At 41.7% G+C, this 19,541-nt stretch overlaps 1 protein-coding gene across 1 annotated transcript in view; it reads right to left on the bottom strand.

The window, feature by feature from the left end:
- The window catches only part of USP46 (ubiquitin specific peptidase 46), a 160,143-nt gene extending 140,821 nt beyond the window's left edge, over positions 1-19,322 (bottom strand). The window contains exons 1-2 of the mRNA XM_069201347.1: positions 18,680-19,322; positions 1,205-1,285 (exon numbers count right to left, since the gene is read on the bottom strand). Coding sequence (XP_069057448.1) covers positions 1,205-1,285; positions 18,680-18,715 — 117 coding nt within the window. The 5' untranslated portion in view covers positions 18,716-19,322. The remainder of the gene's footprint in view (positions 1-1,204; positions 1,286-18,679) is intronic.
- Between the last annotated feature and the right edge of the window lie 219 nt (positions 19,323-19,541).

Below are 19,541 nucleotides of genomic sequence, written 5' to 3'. Positions count from 1 at the left end.
ATATGCCTGGTCCTCCCAGTACCCCCTGGTCATTTGTGTAAGCTAATGTAGACCGTGCAGCTCAAGAGGTAGTGCTTTTCAGCCCATACCATCATAATTATGATAGCTTTGCACCGTACAAACAATTTCATAGAGGCAGGGGTATTTATAGGCATCTGAGTAAAAGTAGTACAGTAACTGATGCGATAATCCTTTTCTTCTATTAGATAAAGCAATAGGAAGAGAGATGAAATGCAGTATTTCTTTTTTTGTCAATTCCTCCAGTACTTTGTAGCCTGTATACTTTACATTGTATACATTAGCTCACACATATCAAAGAGTATTCCCTTACCAAGTTAGCCACCTTACTCCCAGTAGCCCTGTCCAAGATAACTCTAACTTGGAACAATCAATGCACAGGTCTCACACCTCCCCAAACAGATTGACTATTCCTAAAATCAGCCCCACCATCTCCAAATGCAACATGCGAGCCCGTTGTTTCACAGCTAATGTCAATAGCACTGGAGTCGCCAGGCAACCCTGCCCAGGACCCTTTTGTATGTCAGATAATGAAAAGGCAGTTGCATTTATTAATGCCACTGGGAAAAACAAAAGTGATGGTTGAAATGCTTCAACTCACGTCAGCCATTTGTAATTACTTGCATTCCAATTCACAATGTTTTTCCCTCGCTTTACCATTACAGACAGAGTCTAACCACGTGCAAATGATAGGCGTTACTGATAATAAACAAACTTTAGATGCCATTTAGAAATTGCCCAACTCAAAGTGTTTTATAGCCTGCGAGGAGTACATATAAATCGATATTTAAGTCCCAGATGCCTGCCATTCAGTAACAAAACATTGATTATTGAGAGTTGAAGGTCTGAAATGAACAACATCGATCCAATAATAGCATATAACGAATGAGACTCGCACGCTAAACAATTATACTTTAAGTTGTTTGGGGTTATTCACTGCTAAACTTTGGGGTATATAAGTTTTAAAAAATAATCATCATAACGTGATTAATCAATTGAAAGCTACAGCTTTGAATTCATGCAGATTTGAATCAGCCATTTATCCATGTCAGGGATAAAATGAGTGGTTGCTACTTTTTATAGTCTTATGTGTTCCCCTACGAAAGAGCGATACTACTGTAGTAAGCAATAATGTTTTTTAAAATATGTATCTGAAAGTCACATGTATGCTAGAATTGATACTTACATTCACCAGTCCAAAGTAATGCTCGTTGATTGGGAACTGCTCTGGACCGATGTCTTTTTCCAGAGCAGAGGCATTGGTGCCCTGATGAAAAAAGAAAATACAGTTCAATTAGGAAACCCATTTTAGAAAACACAGCACATGCTACAGCCACTGTACTTTCTACGGCAGACATGACTTCAACAGTTCGGATTAAAGCACTCTTGTAATCTACGTATTTAAAAACACATTTGCGATAACTGAAGAATGCATATGGCTTCAATAAATAGCTGTGTCCTGTATCACAGGGGGACTGTAGAGAGGTAGGATTCAGAGCACAGATGTGAGATCTATTCTCATTTTGAAGATCTTATAAGGATGTCCTTGCTCCCTGGTGTGGAGGTTCAGGGGTCACAGCTATGTCCACCAGGCACGTCGCAGACTGAGTTCAGTTCACACTTGCGAGGAGCTAACTTCTCTCAGGCTTGCCTTAAAGTGTCTTTTGGATAAACTTCCTGTGGTGTAAACATTTCAAGTCTGCCACTGTTTTCAGCAGAAATTGGGAATGTGTGAATATGTTTACTCATTCTGTTCTCGATTCCATGACACTGCTTTGAGCTCTTTTGGGTTTTAGGAAGTGATGAGCATGTAAGGCCTTCTCGGAGGAGTATGTTTTTCAAAGAAGAGTGCATCCTGCAGGCTGTGTATCTGGAGTGATAGAGGGAACCCTACCAGCCACTCCTGAACCTGCAGGGGGCATTGCCTGCATGATGTACAGAAGATAGGTAATTGCCTTACACCAGTTGTTCCCAACCCAACCAGTGGTCCAGGGACTCCTGGGGGACCAGGAAGCCGTCTCAGGGGATCCGCGAATGCTTAGAAAATTAAATTAAATAATATTAACAGGTCAGGTCTCCAGCTTTTAGTAATGACTCAGTGGGGGGGTCCCCAGATTCCAATATTGATTCGGTTAGGGGTCCCCATGTTCCAGTAATGATAAACGTGTTAAAAGGTTGGGAACCACTGCTTTACACACAGGGGTTGAGAGTTATAAGTCACGTTTGGTGTGTCTGGCAGAAATCAAATATTATTACTCAAAACAAATAACTGCAATGGGTACTTAGCAAAATCATTAAACAAATAGAAAGTCTAATACGAGATAACATATAAATAAGGACCCAAGAGTGACGGGAGACTTAAGAGAGGAATAAAAGATCTTGTGCACATCATGAAAAATAAAGAACAAACTGCTACGTTAGGACACCAGCCACCTCACCAAACAAAACAAAAAATGTCCAGCCGTGGCTTTAATTAAACAATCAGAACGTGCACCGTGGTGCAAAAAAAGGAAGTGAACTGCCCCGTAGCACAACCAAATAAATAACTGAAGAAAAGGAACAGGACATGGAGCACTGGGAAGAGGGAGGCGGATGAATAAGCAAAAGTTACCTTAAGGCAGCAGTGAAAGTATTGATATCTGGGACAAAATATAAAAAAAAATACCTGGTTAGATGAAAGGGTCAGCTCTCTCACGCTGACAGATCTATCTAGCAGCTTCACATTTTGGCAAAAGAGATTTAATTGGCCAGGTCTGGAATGGATCACATCCTTTCTTTTGGTACAAGTTTGGGTTGTCTCGACCCTGCCACACTCCTTTCAAACCACCAATTAATGTGCAAGTGTGGGCCATGCAGCAGGCAGCAGTAAGCAATACAAATATTGTGCAAGGTGGTCTTATTTTCAGCAACCAAGGCGCCCTTTGTGAGAGTAAGAGTATTAACAGGGTCCGAAATTAGGACTTGACTAGGTTATCATCACTTATGTAACCTGCAAATTCCTGAGGGTGTAAGTTTTTTTTTTTAATACTAGAACTCTGGGAAGCAAAACTATCTTTCAAAGATCAGGCTATCTCAGAATTGGTTGCTAGTGAGCTCTCGCCTTTCTTGCTACTACTTATGTTGTTTGATGAATTTGAGTGTTTTGTTTATTTTTTACATTTGCTTACTATATAGTATTATTATCCCCGGTCTATTAGAATTTTTTTTTTTTTAATCCTACCACATGTGCCACAAGAAACAATCTGCCTAAAAAACTATATAAAATTGTGATTCAGTTAAACATCATCACTGGAGTAGCCCAAAACTAACACCTATTTTTCCAGTGGCCAAGGATATATCAAAACTTACAAATGGCTGTCTTTTAAAAATATTACAAACACATACATGAAGGTACTGTTGGTTTTACCCTAAGACAACATATCCAATGTAGACATATGGTTGTGCTTTTATGGAGAGTATTTTCTAGGGTACAATGAAAAAAATAATGTGGAGCGATGAAAGAATAATAACATTTAATAGTCTTCCTTAACCCTATGAGAGTTAGCCTTTGCAATGTTCCCAAAGCAGGATGGCATCTTGACTTGACTAATCTCAGTGCTTGTATTGGTGCTTACTAAAACCGTGATAACAAGGATGCTCCCATGGAGAAAACAGCTCCCCTATACAGCCGTCAGGTTTTGGGATGTACCCTTCACTTCCCCACACTGTAAACAGCTCTACTTCTGCTGTAGGAAGGAGGAAATGTACTGCATTGTAACACAGTGACAATTATGTTTTTTGGCTTTACAGTAAAACCAACAGATACGCCCACAACATTGCATTCTTGCCCTGATGTTGACTATTTAATTATTCCCCCTTTTGAAGCATCAGTATATAGAAGTAGAAATCTTGACACCCTGTCCATTTATTGGCATTGTCCACCTAAGAAAAATGCAACCTGTGTTTACTACCTCATACGTCTCTCCTCACCACTTGTATATATCTGCATAAATTTGCTCTTTACTGTTTTTTTAATATATTCATGTAAGCAGTACTGTGAACACTGCACCATACTGCACAATGTAAGCCTAATAAAAAAAATAGATCTAGCTGTAAAGATTCGAGGAAGAAAGTAGTTTTCAAATATTTTTTTCACTGAGGAGCCTGGATACAGCAGTTGTGCTTAGCCTAGCTACTGAAGTTATAGCATGACGATTCACACCAAGGGGGGACTCAACTGAGCCCCTTTTTGTATTATTCCTTGTTACATATTTACCTGTCCTGGTTAATGTCCATAATTAAGGACATAGGGCCTGATTATGACACTTGCGGATGGGATGGGATACTCCATCACAAACTTGACTAATATCCCGCCCACCGTTTTACAAGTTCTATAGGATACAATGGAACAAGACAGGCGGGATATCCGTTACGCTTGTGAGAGAGTATCCTATCTACCAAAGTCGTAATCAGGCCCATAGACTTTTTTTTTTCCACATGTAATTACTACCACACACTAAGGGCACAGAGCGAGGATTATCCCATCTTCCATACAATGGTCGAGTATCCACCCAAGTTGAAGAGTGATGCTTCGTTGTGGATACTTATATGGTTTCTACTGATCATCTATTGATTATTTTGTGAAATATTCTAAGACATTGTGAGTTATGATAAGTTATACTGCAGTAGCAGAACATGAAATTATTCATGAATGTTTTTCTTTCTGGGTAGGATCAGAAGCAATACTATCAATAGATGAATGATAGATAAGATTTCAAGTCACGCAAAGAAAGAGGAAGTGTTATTACTTGTGGGGTGATTTATAAGGAAGAGGTGTAATGTTATTGATGGACTGTATGTTCCTTTTAGGGACTCATGCAATTAGTATTCTTAGAAAGTTTTTAATCAAACAGTAGCTATGTGTCCTTAACAGAACTGAAACTTTCCATCACTATAGCTAAGAAATTTTACATTCATTTCTTAATAACTTAGTGGTTAAACAAAATAACCAGAATAGAAGGAACCTGTATTACAATGCCATTGCCTTAAGTTTCATAAAGAATTAAGATTTCAACAGATTACACATTTAATAGTGAATGTTTATGCTGTATTTGCTGTGGTTATTATCAACTCACTTTTAAGATTTGATCCCATGATAGTTACAATGATCTCAGGCATCTATGCATATAGAATTTCAGATTCGTAAATTCTTCAGCTTTTTTATCCCAGTTTCATAAAAATAGATAATAGATTAAATAGGCAAAAGGGAATACAGATCAATAAACACCCTGACTGACTCACAGACTGCTAAATGATGCATATTCTCTAAATGCTGATTTCACTCTTGCTTCGTGGTCTTAAGCTGTGTAAGACTATGTGCACAGTATTAAGTTTCAAAATTACTTAAAACTAATATGGCATGTTACTATTACACAGCATTAATCATCTTCATGTGACGCAATGGCTACTACTAATTTGTATGGCATTACAGTTTGCTGTGTGCAGGGTCGAAGAACATAGCTTTGAAATGATTTGAAAACCTATATTAAAGGACTACTCCTTAAACACATTTACTAGGTAGGCCACTTTTAGTTCAAAGTTTGGAAACTACACATTTTGTGATAAATGCAAATAATGGAAGTTAAGCTAAATCAGTGATACCCCTAGCATAACTCCATTGTACACGAACACTGATGTTATATTAAAAAATATTTGTTTGACAATGCAATTTTCAGACAAAAAGGTACAATATAGTTGAGACAGTAGTTTTTAAGACCTATAAGAGTACTGATATATATTCTGTAGTATTATTGCTTCTCTTCACAGTCTTGATTTGTACCCAAACTTACATGGTATTACAAGAAATGATTCAGTGACAGAAAAAAAATATATATATATATATAAATAAAATAAAAGCATTTTTTTCTGACCAACTGCAAAACCATAGGTATTGTTGTAGTTAATGCCATCCATGTCTGCATGAGGTTTATGATCTCAATTTCCACTTTGCACTCAGAAATCCTGAATCACACTATGCTCCACTGGGGGTACAGTTAAGAATAAGTTGGCTCCCCTCATCAAGTTTCCAAAATACAATTTCTTTATATATTCACTTTTCTTGTTACACTTACATAACAATTCAAGGTCCAGCACCAAATTATTTCTTGCTATGTTATGTGAATTTGTAAAGCGCATGCCCACCCACAAGGGTATCCTGGCGCTGAGGTGATGTGAGCACCGGAACATTTCTATGGTATGATGGTTAATGGAAAAGCCAGGTCTTCAGTTTCTTGCAGAATTCGAGATTGAAGGCTCTGATGTGAGTAGGAAGCCACTCCACAAGTGATCTAAGAGAACACGTCCTCCTGATCTGGTTCTGTTTATGCATTGGATGTATGCGACTAGGATTTCTGCAGAGCACAGATGTCTGGGTTGTTGATGGAAAGAGATGTGACTGTTAGGTGGGGGGAGGGGGGAAGAGAGAGGAGAGAGAATGAGAATGAGAATATGAATATATATCTCAGAAGCCAGTGGAGGTCCCTGTGGTGTTAGTTCTGTGTGGGAGGCTGGGGAACCTGGTTAGATAAAAGGTGTTCCAAGTCACTGGTGACTAGGCCTTGAATGACAGTTTTTCTGTCTTCCTCAGAATCTTCAGAGTGTGGCGGCAGGAGGTAGGGACGGTGTTGACTTGTCCGGTCATGTCCATTTTGATGTCAATTTATTTTTTAAGTTCCTGGCGTGGGTGCTGGCTGAGTGCCCGAGTACGGCTGGGCACCACTTGAAATGCCAGTCAAGATATTCTTCCTGAACATCACTACTTCTGTCTTGTTGGTGTTGAGTTTGAGTCAGTTGGCTTTTATCCAGTTAGTAACTATAGTCTTTCAGGTAATAAACTTGTTTCTTGTATTGAGGGTCTTCCAAATAACTGTAATACTGAGTACTACTTTTGCCCCCGCGATGAAGTAATTGCCTTTACTACACATTTCGCTGACATCAGTCTCACAAAATTACAACTAATCTGTTCAATGTCTCACTTTTAGGAAATGCACCCTGATCTTTGACTGTGAAGTGTACGATTATCTACAGTTGGTCATATTGCCTACACATATTTTAGAGTATTTCACATATTTTACCTAGTGGTTAATGAAATGTTCAATCCAACTATCTAGAATTGTTGAACTGTTTCTTTAGTGTTGTTCATCCCCAGATAGCATATAAAAACTTTACTCAGACCACTTGACATTCCTATTAAGAGGCACATGATGACCCCAACTGCTTCATCAGACGTTTTAAAATATCTCAACTAAACATTTTGTAAGGCTCTAAGGCTTTTAGGAGTACTTCATAATGTCCTTGTAGAGACCCCGAAGCAGTACTCCTGCAAATGTTTAAAAGATATGTTGGATACTGATGACCTAGAAAAGCAAATTCACAGAGGAGTTTGTAAGAAACAGGATAAAACGAAGTTCTCTTCTTGCCTGGGGGTGGGGATATTAAAACAGAAGCTTCATTCTTTCACATAAACAGCCTACTGCTCCTCCTTAGAACACAGTGACAACAATTTAACTGGAAATATAAACTGGAAATGAAAGCAGCAAAAATCGTTGTATTATACTCCTAAAGTCTTCACTGCCCCCAAGATTTCAGCTGCAGTTTTTTTCAACTCTTGAGTTAATTTCAACACAAAAAGGGGACTCAATAACCAGCCCGCAAGAGAGAAGTAATCAATTTGCGGATCTATTCCACAACAGAACTTCTGCCACCAATGCCAAATTAATGAGCTGGGATGCATGTCCTGGCAAAATTGATCAGACCAGAATCAGTGATAACAATTAATTTTTTTCCCTGTTCCTAGTAGGCCAGAATGTGATTGCTTAATACAATACAACAGACATTTTGGCTCGCAGAAGGAATTATGCAGGATAAACTAAATAAAAAGCTGTTACAACAGAAGACAGGTGATATGCTGAGCATAATTAATATCCCATTCGTATAAAGTTTCAGTAGTAATGACGTTTGCAACAGCAATGCCTCTCTTAAAATAGCCATGATTGCATCCCAAAAATCTTGCCAACTCTCAGCCTCTCTCTCAATCGGTCTTTTCATCAAAACTACTGGAGGCAGCAATCTAACAAGATTTTCAACTCCTAACAGGTTACTTTCCCCCGGTATTAAAACTGAACTAGTCAAAGCAGCCACTCTAGGCTAGTTGTGACACCACTCTGATGAGGGCAGCCACCATTAGATCGATTGGTAGACTCGTCATTCCCAGACTTGTTTGTCTTGGTTTCGGTGACAGCGTCCTAGCCAGGATTCAGGTTTTTTTTGGACCCTTCCCCCCCCCTCCACCCCCCCCTCCCCACAAACCGCTTCCCTAAAGCTCTACAATTTGGAGAACCACAGTGCTCAATTTTCTAACCTATCTTTCAAATTATATGTTGCCCCATTTGATTAGTACTGAAAGGAACTAAGGATTAAATATGTGTGTCGCAAATGCATATAACTGAATCTCTGGCTGAAAACTGAACGTCCCAAAATAAAATAAACAATGACAAAACAAAATTGCTAATTTCACAGGCAGGCATGTCTCCATGCACCTTTACACCTGCCTTCAATACTTTGGCGACCGCTCCCAACACAGAAAATTCATGTTTTTTCATCAGTTTGCACCAACAAGTTTCCATTTATTATCGTATCCTCATAAGTGCTACTTTATAAATGCTTTTATCTTCTTGTGTCTCAATTATGGGGACTCAGTGTCACAGAAATTACCTAATGTCTTTCTAAAAGGCTACACCTTGTTCAAAAAGCTGTAGCATTAGTAATGCTATGCTTATCTAAACTAGAACACTGTGATTCAGCTACAGACATTATTAACTGCCTGACTCAGGGTCATCAAGTCTTTTCTAAATCTTTGTGCCAACCGTACAGAGCTGTTTATTCTGAGAAATAATCCTTTCTGTAATCACATTGGACCTGGTATCTTCTATGGTGTCTCAAGATCATCAGTGTAGCTGTTGGCAGTAACCAACAAGGCCGGCTCCTATTAAACGTTCTGCCCACCCTACTACCCATGTGCATGTATCAGCTATTCCCTGCCACTAACAGTGGAGACTATGAGCTACAGTGTGAAAAGTGTCCCCTGGAGTATGCAGGTAGCAGCAAACAACTTGCTGATGTGGTGGTAAAGAGAGGACTGACACCGGATGTACTGCAACATCAGCTTTGAACCCATTGTCTGCATACTACTTTATAGTTTCCTGCCAGTCTGGCTTCACTGTAACACAATGTCACTGAAGGATGCATGGAAGACTGGATGAGCTCTTGAGGACAGTGATGTCCATCACTCCACTGTAGTGAGGAGAGTAGTACAGAAGTAGAGCAGCCTAGGAAAGACCACTACCGAGAAACATCTCCTCATGTGATTTATGCTCTACTTGGAGTATCTGCCCTGCTGCCATAGTAGTAAGACTGAGGAGGTGTCTACAATGGGAGGTGTCAGCTTCAGTGGTTAGCACAATGCAGGTCAAGCAGAGAGGGGGTGGGAGGGGGACAATGGGGAGGGCGTTTACACCCCGGGAGCCCAGATTGTTTGAAATCTTGTTGAGAACCCCTGGGTTGAGTAAACTAGGCCCTCCAGAATTGGAGGTTCTGGCGCGGTGCTGGAGAACTTTCCCACGAAGAATCAGGGTGAGGTTCCCTTAGTCCCTGGAGCTCCCTATTATGTCACTATGGGCACTCCCGCGTTGGGACTTGTGGAATGACCTTAAATATTGGGCTGAGGCTGGGATCCTTACAGTAGGTGAATTGTTCAAAGACGGGGAATTGATGTCCTTTGAGGCCATCAGGGCAGAATTTGGGAGAACGGGGGGACACTTCCTGCTACACAGAGCATTGGCAGCCTCCATCCGTAGACATTGGCAGACGAGAGGAGGGGAACCCACAACCCAGGCGGTATGCACTTGTCTGGCTTCTGCCACCGGCAAACAGAAAGCAGTTTCGACCCTCTATGGCCTATTGCGGGCAGATAAAACGATCCCCCTGACCCCACTTAAACAAGCTTGGGACAAAGATCTAAACCAAGACATTCCACAGGAAGAGTGGGAGGGTATCCTGAAGGGACTCCCAGGAGCGATACGAAATGCCAGATTCAAACACATACATTTTTATGTGCTCCACCAGGTGTACTTGTCACCAGCACGTATTAACAAATATTTTGGTAAGGTGACCAAGGGTTGCCCTAGATGTGGCTTGATAGGGGCCGAGTTCAGACATATGTTCTGGGATTGCCCCAGCCTGGACCACTATTGGACCGAGGTACTCCTCACTATGTTGCGACTTATAGAAAAATAAATATCCCGTACTATGGGACATTGCCTATTGCACTGGTTTCCATACCCTGCCAAGCATAAACTCACAAATAAGTTTAAAGGACTGGCCCTTTCACATGCTAAGCAAGAGATCGCGGCATCTTGGAAAAAATCCAAGGGGTTCTCAAGCGTCCCATTGGAAAACTGAATTAACAAAGTGGCCGGGTAGCGAAGGAATCATACTTCACCGAGAAGCCAGACGTGGAATCAGATCCCCAGAAGTGGCTGAAGGATGGGAGGTTATACTCAAGGCCCTCAAAGCGGACACCCAGAATCGAACTCCACAGTAGAAGTCCAAATTCTTGAGTCGGGATTCTGTCCTTCGAGAGTCATGTTAGGCGCAGCACCACAAAAAGACCTCAAGCACACCTCAGAAGCTCATGAGGGAGGGAATTGGGGCGGGATAAGGGTGGGAAGTTAATGTGTAGTTTTATGTTAACCTTTTTGTGTATGAATACCGAATCGACAGTCACTGGGGACTCTTGTCCCACTTGCTAATTGTGTAGTATAGAATATTTATCAACTGTATGTTTGCAATGAAAACCTAAAATCACAATAACATATGGTTTAAAAAAAAAAATACAATGGGAGGTGTCTATTGAGGAGCACCGGAGGCACTGCAATGCATACTACTTACCATTTGCATTATTTATAACTACTACATGTTGTGTCACACCTACAACACTACAACAACCACATTTCTGTCTCTCACTTCCACATTTTTAAGTTCAAGTCCACTCTCCAGCTCCTTTTTCCAGTGGTGGTTGCCGGAAAATCTAACACGGCTGCACCAGCCTTTTCTGACAATGCAAAGCAAGTCATCATTACACAGGAAATTTGAGACAATGTTAAAACAAATTGTTAATTTGAACTACTATAGGGTTTTTAAGAGACAGCACGGCAACAACAGCCACGGAGGAGAAGCCTCTGCAGGCTAACATTGCTTTCTTCCAGATGGATAAAGGACTTACAGCTTTGGAGGGCCACAAAGAACGAGTGTCCTAGGAACCCAAACTGGGACAGATATTGTGGAACTTGCAGAAAAAGCGGACTGACCTGGAGGCCAGGTGTTGTCTGGACAATGTCCTGATCTCCTGTGTACCAGAGAGGTTCGAGACAGATGACATGTGCAAAATGCCTTTAATCTTCCACTAGAATTCCAAATGATCCAATCCATCCACTCCAGCCCTAGTACAAATTTACCGCAGACAATTTCAATTTAACAACTAACTTTTCTTCCAGCTGATATTTTTTTTAAGAGAATGTGTGTGAGTTTGTCACTCATGTAAATTTCCATATGACTTTGCTGCACCAATATGTTTCAATGTTTCAAAGATAATGTTGGTCTCTACCTGTGTAAAAAGGACATACACATTTTCTTTTGCATGTTTTTCACTTTTACGGTAAGAGTGGTGTGGGTAGTCATTTGAAGTAAAGCACTCCTGTATAAAGTAGGGATTTAAAATTATTTTGCAATATGTTCTTGGTTATTCTGACTGGGATGTGGTTTGCACTCTCTTGTCTATCCAGTTTGTTTGCTCCCTTACTTTTTTCCACTGCACTGTACACAGACCTCATATCTTCAATACTCACTTCTCCTCCCTCTTCCCACCTTCATTCTATCACGGAGGTCTTCAAACTGGGGGGTGCCTAGGGGGCCTCAAGAGAACCCAGGGGGGGACGCCAAACTCTGGCCAAAAGAAATATTATACAGATAACATGCGTTTGTTTTAAGCAGAAGCATGTTATTGCAGTTTTAAAAAGGTAACAGTACTTAACTGCAATGTTTAAATAGGTTTAGACATATTTAAACATTGCCATCTTTCTAAAATAATTGTGAAAAATTCTGAGGGGGGCCCAAAGATTTTAATTTTTCAACCTGGGGGGGCGCAGCATTAAAAAGTTTGAAGACCACTGTACTATCAGGATTAAGGATGTGGCCCCAGTCGTCGGCAGAGAGATGGACTGGGGACCCTATTGTGTTTCTTCGAGGTGCCTTTCTTACAGACTGACACTCCTTATTTAGTCATCGTAAATGTTGCAATCTGTGCAACTGAAACCTCTTGGAAACTTCTCACTGAATGTGAATGGTCTCATCTGTTTTGCAATGCGTAAGAAAGTTTAAACACGCCTGGCCCAGGGGTGTGGAATAATATCTACTTGTCCATGGGACAGGTTGTTTCATAAATCTACTTGTCTTCCAAAAAAATCCACTTATCCTTTTGATGTCACATAGTGTGGCAATAAATTATGGCAGCAATCTCATTATATAAGAGCTCTGAGAACAGCCTCTCTGATTATACCAGGGCTAATATCAAAGTAGGGTTTTAATTCTAGCAATTAAAGCATTTTGCCACCTTTCTATAGATTTGCATATTAAGGCTGGTGGTAGATTTAAGTAATAGTTCCAGGTTGGAATGAGCTTTGGAGTCTGTGTAAACTTACAACCTTGCTTGTTTTGGGGTTTTCACCAGCTCTTCTCTGATGTTTTTCCATGCTGAGAAAGGTTGGAAATTTAGTCCTCACAATGGCGGAAATAAAACTTTTTACACGGTTGGGGGAAAAAGGTGGCTGGAGGGAAAGTAAACTTGTAAACGCTCAACAGATTTTCGCATGAGCAAATCTACAGATACATATTTGCACGTGCTAAAATGTAGTTCACACATATTTTTTCGAAATATGATTTCCTGGCCTACTTCTGTGAATTATTGTGAATTCATGAAAGCTGTAAAGCTACACTAATGCAAGGGCATATTCTTGGGTGCACTTTTGGAACTTTATTTAAGGCCTGGGCTTCTAACTAGGTCTTGAGTTAACCAAGACCTTTTGTTGTTAATCAAAATGTTGTCTCTCTATCTATAGACGGACTTCACTGTGAGTGACAGCATTCTGCTGTTTCCCCATGAGCACATCGGTACACAAAGTAGTTTTGTTCAGTGCCAGAGACTACTGTGGCAATGTGTGCTTTTCGATACCAAAAAATATTATATTGCTTTTTGTAATGTTTGCTATAATGTGACAGCTCCCAAAACAATGCAGTTTTACAAAAACCATGTCAAAACAAGATAAGCATTGACAAATCCAAAAGGCTGACCACTAAGGTCATACTTCTTGGCTTTGCCATTGAATGTTTATTTCATCTTCCCTATAATGTTGTTGAAACTGGTTGCACTGATTGTCCATTATGAATATATCTTGGGAGTACTAGCTTGCATCAACACATTTTAGTAGATGGTACTTCAAAGGAATGGTATCTAACATTTTACATTAGTTTAGCAAAACGTTTTTTCCCTAATTGAATTTTTTGTGAAAAAATTTGAAAGCAGAGCCTCAACAATCTTGCTTTCATGCATCTGCAAATATTTGCATGTAACCAGAGAGCATTCTGGGAGCATTGTACATAGCCTCATATTGTTAAACTTTGCAAACGTGTGTACATAGCTTTATACTGGGACCACTTTCAGCAATGCAGTCCGAGCTTACAACATTTCCTTAGAGCGCTCATCCTAATAATAAAGGCTTTGCATTTTTTGAACCATAAACACAGATTCAAACAGCATTAACATATGGACACAAATCTTACTTTAACTGCAGCCAATGCCCTTCCCTGATCCATTATACAGTACTGTAAACTTACAGCCAAATGGTTTGTGCTGCAGGGGGGTGGGCCTATGTGTCCTAAGGACAAAATAAACATGAAAACGTGTTGCCTCTGACCCCAAACAATATGTCCTGGGAGTCAGGCTAGAGGAATTCTACAACTCTGCTGGCCACAAAGTCCCCTAACATACCCGGATACAAAAGTAGCATCTCTCACCTACTGAGTCTGAAAACCTTAAAAGAGATTGGGTGGGTAGAGTGAACAGCAGAAGAAGACTATCCAGGCCCACTTATTTGATCTACTCCTCCCAGGTTCCAATGTGTTCAGTACGTTCCTACAGCACACACATTACACAATTAAAAAGACATGGATTGATTTGATGGGGAGATATTTAGAAAGACTGCTAATCGTATCTACACGCTCATTGTCCGTTCTCTTTCAGCTACGAATGCTGTGAAATCATATTTCCTGACATCTTTTACCAAAGTCTTTACTGACTACTGCCCAATGAAGGTTCACCTGGGGTAACTGAAATATGGCCTTCGATCCTGTACTGGACCGGACTGGTCCACTGGGCAATAGCAAGTGCCCATCCACACACAATCTAATGGAGGACTAAAGTCTACTGTATTGTTGGTGTCTGCTTCACGCTAAATAGGGAATAATCCTTGTGTTGTGTTCAAAGCTCCTGAACAGAACTCACTGCTTTCTCACACCAGACTCAATTCTGTTAAGCATTTCCGAGTATGCTGTTCTGGAGAGTGAAATATTGAACCAATCACCTATTCTGCTTCATCTGGAACTGGATACATTGCCTCTTCATGTAAATAGTACAGGAAGAACGCAATTTAGGTACAGGCAACCAATGCTTTTCCTCCAGTTTCACATCAGCACATTTCCTGATTTGAAAAGAAAGGACTCTGTATTATCAGTGCAGATTCTGTGAGCTGCACAGAAGGTAGCCTTGTGAGGCACATTAAAAGAGAACTCAGCTTTGGCCACACACAACTGGCAGGACAACTAACCTAATCTTCAGAAAGACAGCAACACCACAAAGGAAGTCTATCATGACCATCTTACCCATAAAGAGTTGAGATTATTTGAGTAAAAATGTTTGAGTTTAACGCATTATTTGTCAATAAAGCGGAATATTCTCTCAACAGGTTCCGATGGTGGCACTAACAACAGTGGAAGAAAACAGGCTGTCTCATTATCAACATAGTCCCAACGTGCTCCTAGATATTGGTGTGTTGGAGACAACCCCTGACTGTATAAACTGATGCCTCAGCAAAGGCACAATAATCAATTCCTAACAATCACCCAATGGAGCGGCTCTGTTGTACCACCAGTTGACTGAGAGATCTCTCTGCCAGAACAAAACCTTTTCCGACCAGTCCAGTCGTAAGCCAAGAACAGCCACTTTTAGATTTCTGTCTATCGAAATGCCAAACACAGCATCCAGTGTTGCAAATATTACCAGTACATTTGCATAAAAAACGCATTTCCACCCACACACCATATATAAGGGTAATACTGTTTGTTTAACATCTCAAACAATTAAGGCCAATCCTTCTTTCCATTGTCCACAGTCTCTTGGGTGTAAAATACACTCTATGGAAGTAATTAAACTGAATGAGGTGATCACGGTCTAGTTGCCATTTGGCGTCCACTCATTCCCCACTCCTCTAAGTTTCCCATATCCTGTTCCCATCAGTCTTTAAGAGGCGCAAGAGGGACAGGTCAAATTTATCACCAGTGCCCTCTAGAGCCTAGGGATAACCTAGTTTTCTATGTTTTTCATTGTGGGTTAAAATAGGTAACGGGGTTCCACCTCTCTTAATATTCCTTCAAAACATGCCTCAACTGAAGGAAAGAACTGTGAGCCATGTGCTTCAAATTCATCAACCATTTGTTCAAAAGGCGAACATGCGATATGATGCCCATATATTCCCAATCACTAATATTTCTATCCTATCCCATTCATGGAATACATTTAGTCTGGACTTCTCTTTAAGGCAACTCCCCTGCCTGAGTGGTTTTTTATGTCAGTTTTTTGTCCGACTGAAAGTGTTCCAAAAAGTGATGGATGGAACGCTTGAATGAATTTCATCCATTGATAATTACTCAGTGTTGCATCCCATTTCATTCTTATTTTGCACAGCATGCCACTGCAGTTTGGACCCAACCATATGCAAATCATTCTTGACCCTGCTCCAACAGGAACAGTCCAGCTCCAACTGAGAGGCCAGGTCCTCCCTGAATCATCACACAAGCAAACCAAGGGTTTCACCCTTTTAAGACTTATCAGTTGTGTGTGTGTCTTGGTATTAATGGGACCCATGTCCAGGCATTCCTGTCACACTCAAGGCATCTCAATAAACAATACAAAAAAGTGATGGATAGTATGCTTGAATTAATCTCAGCCACTGGTAATTACTCGGGCTTCATCCATGTCCATTGTTGTTTTGCACACCATGCCACCTCACTTTGGACCAACCATAAGCAAATCATCCATGACCCTGCTCCAGAAGAACAGTCCAGCATGAAGTACTCAAAAAAAGCAACCCAATACCAGTTTTACCCTTATTAGGCCTCATTAGTCAGGTACAGCTAGGTTCTAGTGGCACACTGTGCACATAACCCACGATTTGACATTCACGTCCCACTCAGGACGTCGCCTTGAAGTATACAAAAAAGTGATGGATGGTGTGCTTGCCTGGCAGTTTATGATGGCCTGCTCCCATGAGGAACAGGGTCTCTACTGATTTCCAGATGGTGGGCCTTTGTCTAGCGTGGCATGGTGGCGACAAAATGTACTTGAATGCTCGTCTGAACGATTGCCAGTGGTTGAGATTAATTCAAGCAATCCATCCATCACCTTATTGTTGTTGTTGCAGTTTACACCCAGAGGGCGAATGGTATGCTCAATGTGGGTCCTGTACTCACTGCACCATAGGACTCAAACTACACCTCAATGATGAAACGTAATTAAATAAAAATCAGTCTGAGGATGTTTGTGGTTCGTTCGGGAATGGGACTTGCCTGGCATTTCGGGTGGACTGTTCCCATGTTGAGCAAGGCTAGTAGAGAGTTGCATAAGATGGCCCTTTTCTAGAGAGGCATGATGGGAGGAAGACGATGGACTAGAGTGCAGCCCCAAGCCATTGCCAGTGGCTGAGTTTAATTCAAGCGTTCCATCCATCACCTTGTTGTTGCAGACTTTTCTCCCAGCCTACCCACTTATGGCCCATGTGCCAACATTCCAAAGGTATAGCCGTCCACTTCTGCTAGAGCAGTTGAAATCAATGGCTTGCAGTCACGCCACATTTCCCTAACAACGGAAAGTGATTAAAATGACATTTTAAATGGGCAGTGGTATGCCATGTATACAATGGCAAAGCACTATGCACTTGTGACTAACAAATTGTATAACTACCGATTTACATTCACGGAAACTATGGATTTATATTTCATAAGTGAAGTATCCATTTTTAGCCAAATGGCTCCTAAACAATGTAAATTCGATTTGGGCTCGGAGAGGTGATATTCAACAGCCTTCTTAGCCCACGCAGACAAGTAAATATACACTTGCTCCAACGATTTTAGAGCTCCCTCCCCACGGTTTAACCAATCAAGATAAATATCTAACAGAGCACCCTAAAGCAACAAGTTTCCTCTATTAATTGGAATAGGTCTGGGTCTTCATTGGTGTTAATGAGACATCTATAGGATGTCTGCAATGTACACCAGCTGCCAGAGGACCAAAAGAAGCCTGTGGGTGCCAGTATCAACTACCATAAGACCCCTACATTAAAGTCGCTTTAACATACACTGTCTTCTTTCAAAATTAGTTTAAGCATTCTGTGACAGGAGACGACACCAATTTGTATTTGATCATTACAAATAATTTGCGTTTGATCATTGCAGTCATTTTTGGCTGCAGCATCTAATCTCTTCAGAGTAATCTTATCATAATCAGGTGTTAGACAGAAACACAGCCTTTGCAATTAACTGGTTTGCAGTATACTCAAAACCGAACTGTGACGTTAAGTTGGTATTTTAGACCTAAGCTTTGAGCACCTTTAGTAGGAACCTATATCAGCACACGAAACCTGGTCAAAAGGATAGTATCACTCTCATATCATGAAGTTGAAACAGTCAACACCTATGTTCATAAGTGCTTATATAATTCTGCACCACCACAAATGTATGTGAGCACACAGGTTGGTATGTGGTAGACGTTTATACTAGCCAACCATGAAACACTCTGATAGGACACACTACTACGCATATTAAGGCCTTGTCGCCCCAAGGGGCGAATCTTCACCAGAGATCACAAATCGTCTAGTTATGTCAGGTGTTCAACTAGTTTTATTTTTTGTCTTCTTCTTTTTAAAAGGCATGGGAGCAATAACCAGAATACTTTATTAAAAATAGATTGTTCAAATTACTTACAGTTCACATAGAACTTCATATGTCTATTTTCTCAGATCTTCCCTGAATGAATAAGGAGGCGAGTATAGTAGCACTTTTGAGCCAAATGAACTGGTACTGGCTCGGGCACAGTAACGCAAGGATACACCCTTTAAAAGTGAATAGCAAGCAATAACGTGCAATCTAGCATTATGAAATTAAAATCGGTTGTGCCTCGTGGTTGGGCTCAGCACTACTTCCCTGCATGAACCTTGCACCTGTGACCCCACGTACTCACCATATTACAGAGGGAGCCGATGTTCCTGACAGTCATTTATGGGCTAGAGGTTGCAGGGATCCTGCAGAGCCATCGTTACAAGAGGAAAAGGGCCATGGGTCTGAGGTGGAGGCGTGCGGTAGCTGTGGATAGTGCTGATAATACAGACATAGACGGGGCGAGTGGGAGACGGTGCTCGCCGGCTAGCGGTGGGCAGCCTTGCGAAAAAGGGACAGGGGATGACTAAACGGACAGCCCCCGGAAAGGAGAGCTGGGCCGGGCGCTTCTCACACCGCTCGGGTCTGCGGTCCTAGTCCCATGGCCCACAGCTGCTGTTCACCCTCCCTGACAGCTGCTTTCGGAGTGTCAGGGGCCGGAATGGCAAGGGAGGGCCCGCGGGGCAGAACGGCATCGGCACCCCGGGCTGTCCTGCTCTCTCCCTAGCTCCATGTCAGACACAGCCCGGCGCCAGAGGAGCTGACACATTGAAGGGTCAGCCGGGATTGGCAGCGGCGGAGGCCAACCATGGAGCCCGGCCCGCACTAGCGGCCCCGAAGCCGCCAATGGCCGGACTTGGGGGCGGGGTCTGGGCGGTTCGGCCCTGCCCGGGAGATGCAGTTCCGCTTCGCCGTTATGAGCGCGCGACCCGGGCACGGGATGGGACGGAGGGGGGCGGGGCGATTCCATCACAGGGCGAGTCGCGTTGTCGTGCCCTGCGCGTGCGTAAAGTGGCTCACTGGTACCCAGCAGCTGCTCGTGGCTGTCACTCCGTTTCATTAAATGAACTGCGGGGTGGGCTGTTCCATTCATTTACCATCACTGTTCAGTGGCAGTTGGCACTAAACAAGTCGTGTGCGTTTCCTTTGTAGAGAGCCACTCGGGT

Source organism: Pleurodeles waltl, chromosome 1_2, assembly GCF_031143425.1.
Source record: "Pleurodeles waltl isolate 20211129_DDA chromosome 1_2, aPleWal1.hap1.20221129, whole genome shotgun sequence".
Taxonomy (NCBI): domain Eukaryota; kingdom Metazoa; phylum Chordata; class Amphibia; order Caudata; family Salamandridae; genus Pleurodeles; species Pleurodeles waltl.
The sequence above is the reverse complement of the archived record's forward strand: the minus strand, read 5'-3'. Positions and strand labels throughout refer to the sequence as shown.